At 38.7% G+C, this 15,127-nt stretch overlaps 1 protein-coding gene across 2 annotated transcripts in view; it reads left to right on the top strand.

The window, feature by feature from the left end:
* The first annotated feature begins 3,800 nt into the window (after positions 1–3,800).
* Positions 3,801–15,127, top strand: part of LOC122797152 — a 457,322-nt gene continuing 445,995 nt past the window's right edge. For both annotated transcript variants that reach the window (XM_044065959.1, XM_044065960.1), the window contains exon 1: positions 3,801–3,980. In XM_044065959.1, coding sequence (XP_043921894.1) covers positions 3,969–3,980 — 12 coding nt within the window. In that variant the 5' untranslated portion in view covers positions 3,801–3,968. The remainder of the gene's footprint in view (positions 3,981–15,127) is intronic.

Below are 15,127 nucleotides of genomic sequence, written 5' to 3' on the forward strand. Positions count from 1 at the left end.
GAATGATTGTTTTTGATTTAATATCAAGAAATGGTACATTGAGTATTTTTCCTAATGAAAACTTCATGGCAATTTCTGAAAGTTGTTTATTAAAAATTATTAGTTAAAATGAGTACAAAGTCTAAAATTCGAACATTTTAATTGTGCTTTTAGGAATGTTGATTATACATTTATTTATTTTATTTGACATTTGTTGACCAGGGGTGTCCGACTGAGCAGAAGCCCTTTTTCAGTGGAGGCCTGGGGAGAAAAGCTCCATTAGAGTAAAATTAAATAGTTACAGACAAGCAAGCAATCTAAAGATACATACAGTGAGTATTATAAAGAAAATTACAACAATCAGAAAACTATTTACACTTCTCAGCATGGTTACAGTGGGAGGTTGCTGAGATTTGGATACAGTAAATTACACAGTACAAGTTTGCTAAATGCGGTAGAAAAAAAACTAATTACATTTCTTATCATGGTTACAGTGTGAAGATGCTGAGATTTGGATATATTGAAAATTGCTATATTACAGAGCAGTTGGAAGGCCAGTAGTTAAGTTATGCACAGGTTACACCATAAAAGTTTGAGTTAAGACAGTTGAAGAATGCTTTAGAAGACATGGTGTTGGTGCTATGGGGGTATACAGGGACAGTGATGAATGAGATTTGTAAGTATATCTATCAGTTGCTGATGCAATAGATCATTAATTTACAGGTTAATATCCTGTACACATACTACAGGTAGAGGAGCTAGGAGGGATGTAGGAATGAGAGGAGGATGGGAAGTTTTTTTTTATTTTATTTTTATTTAATATTTATTAACTGGGAAAGTCCAACTTGGAAAAAAGCCAATTTTCAGCAGGGGCCCGGGGAGAAACGGTCCAGATGCATGTCTTTGTAATGTGGGAGTAAACTGGAGCACCTGGAGGAAACCCACATGAACTCAGGGAGGACATGCAGACTCCACTGAGGCAACAATGTTACCGCTGCACCACTAAGCAGTCAATTTACTGTAACTTTCCCAGTTAACAAATGTTAAATAAATAAATAAATAAAATAAATAAAATGTGGATGTACTGGGGGGGGGGGGTGGAGTTGGCTTTTGCTGTTAAAAGTTGAGGTGTCAAGAAGTTAATGTTTGAGAGCTTTTTTGAATTCGTGACTAGTGGTTATTTTTCTGATGCCTGGGGGAAGCTTGCCCCAGTTTAGAGCAGGGGAGTAGCAATATAAGTTTTGTCCAATGAAGTTTTGGGGTTTAAAGTTTCAAGGTGGTGTTGGTTGGAGCTTGTGAGGTTTCGAGCTAGCATATACAGAGAGACCAAGGAAGAGATGCTAGGGCAGGTGATAGCTTTGTAGAGGATGGCGTGAATGATAGACAGTTAAGAGAGTTGTAGTTGACAGGGGTACTGTAGCAAGTTTAAAGCAGAGAGTGAGAGACAGTGATGTGAGTTAGAAGACTGGTAAGCAGCAAACCTGGTAACTTTGTTGTAGATGCCTTTGAGTTTGGTTTGCAGAGTGTTCTGTGGGTTAGTTTAGATTTGTGAACCATAGAAGAGACTTTGGAGAAGATAGGCATGAGCTAGTGAGATTCTGGAGTGTTGAGTGAGGAACTTTGTATTTCTATAGAGTAATCCAAGTTTTTGGTGTTTTTTTATGCAATGGTGGGCATGGAGGTCGAATTTGACTTGGTCATCTATGATGACCCCTAGACATTTTGTGTGGAGTTCTGCATTGATGATAGTGTTATTTAGTGAGGTGGTAGAGAAAGTAGATTTGAGGTGGGAGAGAGATTTAGGGAGAAATAGTAGAAGTTTGGTATTTTTGGGATCCAAGATGAGTTGCTTGTTAGTGAATGGTTATCAGACATTATGCAATTGCAATATAAGTAATTTAGAGAGAGAACCTGTCTCTCTCTTTATGTCTCCCAGGGTGGGGATAGGGTGAAGATGTAATGACAGCAGTGTGATTGTACCTTTAAGATTGCTTTATGCCCTTAATACATATATCTCTCAACTCACTCCAGAAGCCATTCTGTTAACTGTGTTTTCAGTAAGCTGCCATTCTGTGTGAAATTTAGGCTGCATCATAACCTTGAAATCCTGAATCTCATGTCATTATTGAGTACTACATTTCAGAGTTTGGCACCATATAAGCTTATGGCATGACAGGTACCATGTATTTAAAGATATGGGAACAAGAGCTAGAGTATGAAGGTGCAATTCAGAAACTTATGGGAAATTCAAGGTGGCATTATTTCTTGTAAAGGGTAGTGGATGAATGGTGCGGATTTCCACAGGATATAACAAGGTCAAAACAATGACTGAATTCAAGAAAAAAAATCTTATCAGGACTTGGGAATAATCTGCAGCGAATCTATAAATGGATACCGAGTGGGCCATTCGGTCTTTATCTGACGCCTGAATCTATGCATCTGCATTTCTTCTTAAGTGTTTAGTCTATTCATCTGTGCTACAGTTATCACAGCAGTAAGGCAAGTTTAGCTGCTATATGTAAATTATACAATAAAGGCTCATTACTATTCAGAAATGAGCATGCTGATTGGACAGCACATACCAATGCAAAACGTCTGGCCTTTCAAGTAGTATTCAGCATCTGGACTTTGCATTGATATATGATTGTTAATTTTTTGAGGCATACTTTATGAGGGACAGAAAAAAATATGAAGAAAAACAGAAACGTTCTACAAAACTGTAAACAATTTTATGTTAAACATAACCATACCTGTCAACTGTCAATATATTTGCAGAACATCTGTGATTTTCCTCCTATTGCTGCCCTATGCCTTGTAATATTTTTAAAATCCATAATGCTTTCTTTGGCATTTTTGTTAGTTTTGAGTAAAACAGCCAGAACATAACCCAGCACAAGGGGGAAAACAAAACAGACAGCACTACACAAAAGCTGCCTTCCCCATTTGATTACTTGTACCAAAGTGATGTACTGTACAAGTGTGCAGAAGTACATACCAAACACATGTGCAGTACATCACTTTGCAAGTCAGAAGGCGAAAGAACACTGTAGTGCCATTATACAGTTGCATTATTTAAGAAAGGTAAGCAGTTTCTTTATAAAATAATGTTATTATATAATAGCAATAATCCACTCCTGTGTGTAGATATATTAGGATATACCCAATGCTCACTTAGGTAGGATCAGGATATACCCAAGGCTCACTTTGCTTATTAACTCAAGCTTCACACTGGTGATCAAACCACACCAGCTGTGGGTAAAACCTGATATACCTACATACAGTCATGGATTATTGATCAAATAGCCTGCTGAATTTCTGATTTAATATAAGGTCGCAGAGTATGTGAAATAATCTGAACTAAGCCATTTTATCTTGTTATACTATGTAGCCGGAAACTAAAACCACACTTCCAAGTTATGCATACTTTCAGTTCTACAAGTTGCTGTTAGATTTACGGCCAATAAGACACTGCATTAATAATCAGATTAATGAACAGTGAAGACACAATTTATACTAGTCTTAAGTGAAAAGTTTAATACCTTGAATAGTCTTGCGGTGAGCAAACACATTGCTAACTATTACACTAGTCAGACAATGAGTGTGCTAGAACTCCATAAAGGAACAGATATAAGGAAAAGTTATAAGAACAAGCATCCCCCATTTTTATTCTGCATTATATCAACATGCTACCACTTAAAAAAACAAAACAAAAGCTGTAACTTTCCCTGTTCAGGATCTTCCCCTGCAGACACATTTTTATGAATATTCATAAGAAGGTGTCACCCATAGGGACACATTTCAGAGATGGACAGGAAGTGGAATTTAGGTTCCATGAATACACAAGATGAAGTCTAAGGAAGAGTGTACATGTGCTTATCTTTTCCCTGTGTGGAGCTTTAACCAGGGCTGAAGGATTGCAAATTTCCAGTTGAGCAAATTGTATGCTTTGCTGCTGAGAAGAGCAGGTGGTGAAAAACTGAAACTGCATTATGAATCTGGAGGTAAGACGTTACTGTAATCACTGAAGTTTGAAAAGAAACAAAATTCTTCCAGTATTCTGACTGTAGCCATCTGGTTGTTTGTAAATGAATAACAAGTCTGGATTACAACCTGTCTGTCAGTCTACTTATTTGTATTAAGTTCTCACAGAATATGCCATGTAAATATCATTACCTTAAAAGAGTAAGTGAAGTTAGTCATCTGCTGTTTACATATATGCCCACAGGAGTACAAAAGAGTAAAAAAAAAAAAACACACGCAAGAGCATCATGAGTAACCAAGTGCACAATGCAGTAATAACGTATCTACATTTTGTTTTGAGGAGGTGGAGAGGGATGCATATCTTTAGTCACTGCACTGTATACAAACACAAATGTCTAGAACAGTGTAAGAGAACTGTATGAAGAGATATCACAAGTTAAGAGTTCTGGCAAAGCAGAACATGAATATCGTCAGTATCTGTAAGTAAACAAACTGTATAATAAGCATGGGGTAAAGTTCCTTGCTTAACACATAACCTTTCAGCAAAGAGGTATGTGCTCCCAGCAGGAACTGACAGTTTAGCCACAGTGGGAGGCATGTCAAGCAAACAGAAGTGTGTTCTGCTTTGGGCAAAAGTGTTATAACAAAAAGGCAGTGGAATGGAAAAGTAAGAAAGATTTTACGGTGTAGCATAAGGGATTTGGTGCTTATAATTAGTACATTAAGGAAACAAAGCTTGTTGCAGATGAGAAGAAAAATAAAGCATGTAGTGTGTTGGGATAATGGAATAGGCAGACAGAAAAAGGGGCGAGGGAAGTACTTATGTTAAGAAATTAAGTAACACTGGAAACAGCAGCTGGTACTGGTGTGATAAATAACAGCAGGCAGGTTAGAGAACTTTATGTATAAGACTACAGTGAGTAGTGATGAGAGATGGATATAATAAATACAGTGGTGTACGTGGAAGTTGTGAGGTAGGATTTCTGGTAGGGTTGTAAAACTCATTGCAATGGGACTACTCATCTGCATGCCCTATGAAATAGTACTAAGAGGGATGAAACATAACTCTTGCAAGTACAGTGAGTGTTAAGCAGTATTCATGTCCTGCTTACAAATATAAGTATGAACTTATGTCTGAATAATTATAAGTTAACTGAGCTACATAGATGTGCATTGTTCTTGGATATCTAGATATCTGTAAATTTTAATTGTGTAATACTTGGTAAAACTGTGGGACTGCTTTTACAGGATAATGATAGATGTGCTTCCCATATGCCACACTCAAAATTAGCAATGTCGTAGTTTGTAAATACTCTGTTTGTTTTTGTAGAGTATTACAGTAGCATTGTGCATTACAGATTTCTACTTTGTTTGAAATAATGTAATGTTATTCTATTACAGACAGTCTGTGATTTTCTATGTATGATGGTTATATATGTAAATCTGTGATATACTCAGATGCAGACTTATGTATCCAGGTAGTGGTTGAGAAGAGTGTTATGATCAGTCCATCCTACTGGTTGAAAAAGAAAAATAACGAGAAATAAAATAGTCTTTCATTATGAAATGCAAGGATGTAAGCAGGAAAATATAGGGTCTCCAGAAGTTAGTAATGCCAGACATAGTAATGTAATGAAGCAGGCCTGGCAATCATTCGAATTAGGTGGCCATGCTTGTATGGTACAGCATGTTCTGAGACGTAAAGTAGCAGGCTTGGAAAGTAGTTGTACTGGATATTCTGCTAAAGTATGTGCTAGAACCTAGTGAAGTTCTGACTATCAGGAATGGACAGTTTGTTTAGTGTTTTTATGTGGGAGCTGTGCCCCTCACAGCACCTTATTATCCTAATCACCCTCATGGTCAACGTTACTGAGAGAACTGGCAAATACCCGATTTCACAGTAATAGGACCAGAATTCATAAACTAGTCTGGTATGCAGTAAAGCTAAACTACAGCTCTGTGCAGTTCACATTGTACTTCACCCTGGAGTAAGGACATAAATGAGTCCAGGTAGGGAATAGGTTTATAAATGAAGATGCACGGCATAGTTCATGATGCAGAAACGTGAGAATCTTGTACCACACTACAGATTTGCTGTCTGAATTTGTTTGAGTAACTGCAAACTGTCTAACTACAGTGAAAACAAGAATGTTGCCCCGATGGCCCCTGTTTTGTAACTATTGTGCTTGGTACATCATAGCTGAGAAACATCATCTGTAAAGGAATAACCAATTTTTGCATATAAATATAAATACTTTATGTATGTCACCCATACTTGTAGCTTCACCCGTTCCCCACACAGTGGCACCACATATCACTAGTGTACTGTAAAACAGAAGCCCTTCATTTAAATAATATGCAAATGTCCTCTTCTCTGCACTTCTGCCAGCATAGCCACAAACATCTGTGAATTGGTAGCACTCAGTACGGTTCAGAAGGGGGCAAACCTTTGGGGGGTGCTGCCCCCAGAAATGTAATTTGGATGATTTAGCATTAACCCCAACAGGTTTTGTCACTGTGCTATAGTCTGTGTCATGTCATGATATCTGGCTGTGCTGTTTTGTAACAGCTGTTGCAGCTGTGTGGGCTGAATTGAACTACTTTACTGAGTATTAGTGTTAAGTCCCTAGCCTCTCTCCCCTACCAGCAATCACATAACCCAAATACACAATTTTTAGAACTGCATTTAGTGTAACACAGTATGCATCCTGACAGTAGTGTATTAGTACGATCCACAGTAGCTGTAGTGTGTCTCTGTGTGTGTGTGTCTCTGTCTCTGTGTGTGTGTCTCTGTGTGTGTGTGTGTGTCTCTGTCTGTGTGTGTGTCTCTGTCTGTGTGTGTGTGTGTGTGTGTGTGTGTGTGTGTGTGTGTGTGTCTCTGTGTGTACATATATGCATTCTTATATTACTTTAAGTCAGTGTTAGAAATCATGGTCCAGACTGTGTACAAAAATTGTCTCCGTATTACTGTAGTGCCTTTCTCCTTTTTTGGTGCTTTTTGAAGCTGTGTTCTCTGGCTTCACTAATTCAAGCATTTATGTTTTAGAAAAAGCAATGTATGGTGCTGTAGTCTTTCATGGCGCGTTTGATATTATGTGAGATTGTCTAATTATAACACATGAATTATGGTTTGTAAATGCATGTAAAACATTCATTTTAATGGCAGACAAGTCCCATTTGGCCTGCCAAAGTCTGTTTCCCTACCTGTTTGTTACTTGTGCAGCCAGTTTAACCAACAGCTTATATTTTGTTACCCAATATGCTTGAACTCTGGCACTGTTTCTGACCTTGCTTTCTTGAGAAATAATACTTCCCTGCAACTCCCGTAAGCTTTCTAACTTATTTTATTAACTTACAGCTTCTTCTTCTCATGCACACACCTCTCAGCTGCTGTCATCTAAGCATAACAATATGATTTTTGTTTTCAAATTCAGCTTTCCTCCTTCTGAATTTAATTATTTTTCTTTGTACATTTAAATTGCTTAAGGTACTTAATTACTTATTTATTTAAATTTGTTTACCTGGTATATTGGCTAGTTCAAGGATCCTTTTCAGCTCTGACCCAAGCACCATGGCAGCAGGGATACAAAACAACAGATAGAACAGTATTAACAATGAGCTAGCCTAGATAATTTAAGTCACAGGACACATACTGTCAAAGTGGGCGACTTCACCTCTAGCAAAAGACCAGTCACCAGTGGCATACCACAGGGTTCTGTGCTGGGCCCCTTACTGTTTGGAATTTATTTCTCAGACGTCCAGGCAACTTGGACGGCCTGTGGCAGACCAGGTTTTCTGACAATTGCAAATTGGGGGCAATCATTTAGTCCCCCAGTGATGCTAATATACTGCAGGCAGGGTTAATGCAGAAAAATTATTGGTGCCAAAGCCATGGATTAAAGCTAAATTAAAAAAATGCATTATTAGTCCCTTTTGAGAAAAGCTGACATCCCTGCTAAGTACATTATAGACAGCACCCCCCTAAGTGTAGACCCAGTGGTACGTGATCTGGGTACTCAGGTTGATAGCAATCTGAACTTTGGCCACCACGTATCCACAGTAGTAAGGAAATCCTTCAATGTGGCATATCTTATAAGTAAAGGCATTGTGTCTAGATCCAATAACTTGGTCCTCATCAGACTAGTAATTGAGCACAATGCTCCCTTTTGCATGTACCTCACCAGACACCTGCAACAATTTGAGAGACCACAGAGGTTTCTCACAAAGAAATTACAGGGTACACAAAACAAGTCTTACGAGGAAAGACTGAAAGCCCTGTCATTGTATTCTGTCTCCTGCAGGTTGCTAAGGGGTGACCTGTGCCTGCCTTACAGGGCAGTGTCTGACCTGCCCCTGAATGAAATCCTACACATTTGTAAGTCAAACTGCAAGAGAGGCACTCGCTCCAGGGATCATGAACAGGTCATGCTGGAGAGATAGATGCATCTTACAAAGACTGCCACTTCTCTGGAACAAGCTTCCAGTTCATGTGAAACAGAGCCGCTCCCTGACCCTCTTCAGATGCAGCTTAGATCAATGAATGGATGGATGACCAGAGATCCATGCCTGGGGTTGCGCCCCTCCTGGACAGAGGAAGTCTGTATTAACTACCATAGACCATTATCTTTGCAAACTTTGCTCATCTAACTACCAACAGTTGGGCAACTCGGGATAAATATGGTTAGACTTGTAAGGGCTCTAAGACTGTTAGCCTAGTAACCTTCAATGAACCTGTGACAGTATACAAATCGATACTGTGGTGCTTAATATGTTATTGGGAAAGCAATTACTTGAGCACTTTGTGGTAGGTTTACCTATTTTAGTAAGGATGCTACATTGAGAGAGCTATGACATTGCTTTAGGACAATTTGCAAAACATTAAGCTGAACAATTTTGGAATATATAACATTTACAGGATATTATTTACAAAGAATTAGAGCTTAGATGAATTTCTATGGAAGTTTTCATATTAATACATTACATAGAAGAAGTGTGCAAGATATAGTTAACTGTAAATACAGCTCAGGATTCTATTTTTATCTTAATCCTCACTTTTTTTTCAAAGAGATCATATTTAGCAACTGAATGACGTAAACTTGAAGCTTTAAGGATGCAAAGCAGATAACACAGATATACAGCAGTGCTGAAGCATTCAAAGTCAAGCTTACTGTGTGGAGCAAAACAGCCGAATGCCTGTAGTTTAGAGCATTTTACAAAAATGAAATCTTTAGGAAGCACTGAAACCAAGTTTCTAGATTAATATTATTATTTATAAGTTTCCACACTAGTTTATGCAACACAATGCACAACCACACAACTTTAAAATACAGGGATTTCAGGAAACCTCTCTATACATGGACCTTTCTACAGTGTGAGGAAGGGATCTCACCTGGTAAAGTATCCCAGCAATAACAAGAATCCTGTGGTGGACGTTGGTGTTAGTGAGGCAAATGTAGTGCATGTGTAACTGGGAACCTGTGACACCATCTGCATGTGGCTGAAGAGGTTCAAACCATGAATATAGGATAGCATAGAAAGGGCCTGCTGCAGGTGACATGAGATTCCAAGGTCATATGTTGAAGAATGGCTATAGCACAGAAATTGGGGGGAGTTGCCTCTGGACACCATCCCTGGTTGGGGGCATCAACCAGGTCATGGGCAGTAATACTTATTAGGCTGAGCACACAGGACACCCCATCTGGGTGAGTGCTCATGGTCACGTAGTTCTACTTCTTCCCAGCCACTGACCAATATAGCTCTGTCATTGCAAGCCAACGCAGTGGACACTGTCAGTGACCACACTGTGGCAGCTTCACCCTGTCCAGTTGAATGTGTAATCCTTAACACCTCATTACCTACCGTTGTCTGTGGCTACATTGTTCACCTCCTTTCCTACCGTTTTCTGTGGCTACATTGTTCACCTCCTTTGACCCTCCCCATATTGTAGTGGTCCAGTCACCTGTCACTGTTTCCTCACCAGTTGTGCTAATAATGATGGCTGTGCCCATTTCCTAACCTGTGTAGGGATGGTGATTATGGTGATTTCTTGGTGCACAAAGTGTCCAGTCGATGCATTGCCCTGCACAGCCTAGGTGTGATACAGCATGCATCAGTCTCTTCTGTGTTGTCTGTGTCATCACCCACACTTATGGACCAGAAAACAACTTTTTGCCACTGCTGCAATGTAATACACCTGCCTTAGCTGTGGTACTCCTGTTGTGGGTTCCTTCACTGACTTTCCACCATGTCCTTCAGCTATTGCTATGACTGTATAGCAGGTCCAGCCATGATTTTCACCTGCTGTTCCATTTGTTTGTGCAATGCCATGTTGTATATCATGGGACATACAACCAAGATCTTGTTGCATATATCTGGTCTGTATTGTAGTGCCCCACTTGAGGTGTCTAGGCATCGGAGCATTCCTTCATTAGTCCAAATGCAAACATTATTATTATTATGTCTTGCATTTCTGCATGGGCTGTGATATAGCTCATTTTCTGCATGGTCTGGATGTTGTGTAGTGGGGTCATCAACTACAGTTCTAAGGCTTATCAGGCATGGAGTGCAACATGCAGTATATTATATGTGCCCTGCTGTCTGCTTTCATGGTTCATGTATGCATGGACCTGTCTATCTAGGATGTGTATGCGCTAACCATTTAGGTGATGTGGGAATTCCTTGTCAGAGGAGACATTTGTGTAGGTCAGATGTGTATCAAATGTGTAAATCATGTGACCTGTCTAGGTAGTATCTAGATACATTACAAATAAAGCCTTAGACATTACAATCTCCTTGACAGTTCAGAAACTGGAACTTGATTCCTGTTGATGTATTTCAGATCCTTTGTACAGGGTATGGCATTTATTTATTTAAATTGCTTTGATCACAATGCGTGCAATCTCTGGCTCCCAGGATATCATGGAAATGGACTGTGTAATAAAAGGTACATTTTGTGTTGGTTCTTTCTTGTCCTGGGCAAAATGATATGCTCCTTAACTTGTTGTAGTGTTATGCTGAGGAACTGGGTTAGGTTATTGGAGGCTGTCCCCTGTAGTATCCTTACTGTGTCCTCTGTAGGTCATTGGGAAGTCCCTATATCTAAGATGGTCATGGCTACTCATACAATTATATTCACAGGAAAAGCACACTTCCTCTTGTTGACATTGCAGCTCGACAAGGTCCCTTACAGTACCACTCTCCACTCCAAAATAGTCCACCTTCTGTCTGTCAATGAGCTGGTAGAGTACTAGGCACTGTCCTTACTTCTTCCTGTGGTGTAGAGACACTGACAGTGATGGTGTCCATCCATACGTGCTGCTGTTCTATTCCTAGCATGGCTATTATTGTACACCACAAATCACAGTGCTCAAAAGGGTATGCACCACTGCACAACACAGCAATTTTATACATTTCTGAATCACTCCGGTATTATAGATGCCTTCATTTACGTAATCCCTGTGGCTCATTTGCATGGAGTTCCTCATTTCCATGTCATTATGCACTACACTGTTTTGGCCATTACACAGCTGCTGTCTGTGTGTCATTGAATCATCCACTCCCTATATGTTTCTTCTACCTGTGCTAATTTGTACAGTGCCCCAGCCGTCTGTGAATCCTAGCCTTAATCTGTTAGGTAGTCTGTGAAAAGTTAGAATTGGATCCCATTGCAGACCTGTAAACTTGCTGTGTTATTTTTGTCATTGCTAATGTCTGTTACAATTAAAACGTTGTTGCCCTTCAGTTTCTGATTTATGCCAAAAAGCTGGCCTGCACTTTTTGCTATGTAGTGTTTGCGTGTTTGTTATAAATGAGCTACAAATATCTGTGAAGTTTGCTTGTAATTGGTTTTCTTTGGCAAGAGAAAAAATAATGATGATTACATTCAGGGCAATGACCTTGGCTAGTATTACTGAAGTCATGTCTTGTATGAATAGGGGAAAGAAAGAGGGCCCCAGCACCGAATCTTGAGGGATATCTGTAGTGAAGGTTCCAGGTGCAATGATGCCATTATTCTTTTGTATAGTCAATGTTCTTTTCTTCAGGTAACTTCCTAGCTAATGTAAGAGGGATGAACTCGGACTGCGTTGATTTTTTGTGACAATTTTATTATTTACATTCTCAAAGGCCCTCTTTAGGCCGTTGAAAATTTCCCCCCCTGAGATTCCCATTCTCCATACTAGGGGGTAGATTTTGTCAGTGTGTGGTAATTTGCTGTAAGAATGACATGCCTTTTTTCAAAATCCTTTTTGGGAGGCGCAAGTCTTTTTTTCATAATCTTTTTTGGGAGTCACTGAGTACTCCATATTTCGTAATATGCTCAATAATTTGGGCATATAATATTTGTTTCATATTTCTTTGTTAGGAGAGAAAGGCAGAAGACAGATCTGTAGCCTTATGTGTTGTTGGGTGAGGCTGTTTTGTTATAAGAATAGTTAGTGTGCGTTTGAATTGTTGAGGTATAATTCTACTAGTTAAGAAGAGGTTGAAAATATTGGTTAAGAATTGGTTTGGAATTTGAATAATATTTTCACACAAGAATTAGATAAGCACCTCGGTCCAAAAAATTTTGACAGTGCTGGTTTTAACACCCACAACAGTGCTGTTTTAACACCCACAATAACATGGTAGTACATTATTCTTTAGATGTTAAGGACATCAAAAATATTATTTGGAAAAAATCGGTCTGTGTTTTTATGTGAAGAGGCAACAAAATCCTTAGGTTTGTAATATCCCATTTTTACCTACAAGAAAAAATGCGGTATCAAAGATCTTTTGGAAGGACCACCTGATTTCAATATTGTATCCTTCCCGGTGACTCATCATTGTGGTAGATGCCACCAGTGTGGTTACATGGAAAGTAATTACACGGGGTGGTTATCCAACAAAATAAAAAGTGCTAAAGGTGGTATGTCAATTGTTGTTCTGAACGTTTTGTTTACCTGGGATTCTGTATCCAGTGTCAAGTTTTCTATGTAGGCAAGACTACCAATGCTCTTAACTGAAGGCTTTACCAACATTTGTACAGTTTACAGCATGGTGATTACAGAAGTGCTCTTGCTAGCCACTCCTTGATGATTTCTGAGGGTTTTGTCAAGTTTGAGTTTTTTGTTCTTGAATAAATTGATGCCATGACTTACTCTGGTGATTGGAAGAACACCTTACTGCTCTGAGAGATGCTTTGGCAGGTTAGACTCACTGGACACAGCTGTTTCACCCGGGATTAATAATGGTATTTCTATAGTCAGTGAACTGAAAAGAAGAGCTAACAAGTTTTAATGTTTTCACATACAGCTATTATATTTTGTACATTTTATTTGTCATAGGTTTGTTGGAAATTTTATTACAGCACATTTTTATTTGATAGTGGGTCTTTTTAAGATTTTCACAGGGTTTGTCACACAAGTCCTTTGTGATTAGTTGTTGAAGGTGTGTACAACACATCAGGGGTATTTAATGACATCATTTTTTGGTATATGCAGTTCTGATGATGTCTGATAGATAATACACATGAAAGTGCTTAATCACTTTTATTCTACTATTTTTAATGTTTTTCAGAGTTTTCGACATTAAAGTGTTTAGGTTCTGTGAGCTCAGTCTGCTGGTATTATTGATTTATTATTTGACTTTTATTACCAGTTCAGATTTCTTCATTTTTTTGTTTAATACATCCTAACAATACAAAACAAACCTGCAATGGCACCTATATAAATTTATCACTGTGATTACTACTTTCTTATTGTAAAACTGTTAAATTCAAAGACCAAGTTAAAAGTTTCTTCCTGTGCGAATGCATTTGCGGTTTACTATCAAAATTGTGAACGGCACTACGTCGACTGTCATATACTCAAACATGGAAGTTCGAAATCGGTAATGTCGAAGACAAAATAATCAATCTAGGAATGGTTTTAACATGGGTCGAGGTAGGGGAGATGTTTGTAGTTCGGAATAATACTGAACACCTACCTCGACCTACGTTAAAACGATTGATTATTTTGTCTTCGACATTACCGATTTTGAACTTCCATGTTCGAGTATATGACAGTCGACGTAGTGCCGTTCGCAATTTTGATAGTAAACCGCATTTGCATCTGCTATTGTGAGCATGGTTAATACCTGCTGTTATCTCCTAATGAACCAACATTATGTATTGCTTTTGAATTGCGTCTTGCTCTTTCTACATGGTACTTTTGTATATACTAACTGCATGTTTCATTTCTATCTATCTAAGTACATCTATATATCCAGTTATCCAGTTGTCTCTATTCACAAACAGCTAATTTATCTGGTGTTCCCAAGGTATTACATTTATGGTCTCTGTCAATAATTTTCATTGTCTTATTTCTAGACGTATGTGCTTTGATGCATTTACTGTTCTTTGAGCCCAGGCTGAAAAGGGTCGAAAAACCAGTTCACTTACCTAGTAAATAAATAGCAATAAATAAGTAGCTGACCTAAGCCTACCAAGAAACAGTACAATAACTACTGTCAAAGCATGCATTTCCCCCCAATTTCACACAGCTTTCACAGGCCTCATATAAACCCTGTTAAATCAAATTTTAAAAGAAACACCCCCTTAACTTATATGACCTTAACACCAGCTTTCTAGAAAACGACCAGTATGGCCTTACAGCTTCCTCTTTGACCTTGATCTGTACTAACTAATCAAAGAACCAAGTTGGCCAAGCACAGCAGCCAGTAATCTGTAAATTAATAACCATCCTTCACAAACAACACCCATAGTAGTGCACCCTCCAGACCAAAATGACCACTCTGTCTTATTGTTTACATACGTATGTAAAGGAACCTAAAGCATCTGCCATATCCTCTACCCTCTTCAGACCAACTCTTCAGCCAACACAGAATGTTGAAAGTGCCATTTTAAACTGGACATTGTAGTGTACCACCACTACTGTCAACGAGGCAGCCATCTTATTAACTATAGCTCTAGTTAGCATCCAAAAGCAAGCTTATTTTTACATCCTAAGTCTTTGTGAATCCTCATTTCTGTCGTGGATGCCTTGTGATGTCTAGCACCTTCTTAACCGACTTAAACAAAGAAACATCACCTGAAAAAAAACCTACCTTGGACCATGATAATTACATACCACTAATTAATCAGAACAGAAAACAAACAAAAAAATAACAATACACTCTAAAGCCACTTATC

This window comes from Protopterus annectens, chromosome 3.part0 (assembly GCF_019279795.1).
Source record: "Protopterus annectens isolate FY-2018-M chromosome 3.part0, PAN1.0, whole genome shotgun sequence".
Classification (NCBI taxonomy): domain Eukaryota; kingdom Metazoa; phylum Chordata; order Ceratodontiformes; family Protopteridae; genus Protopterus; species Protopterus annectens.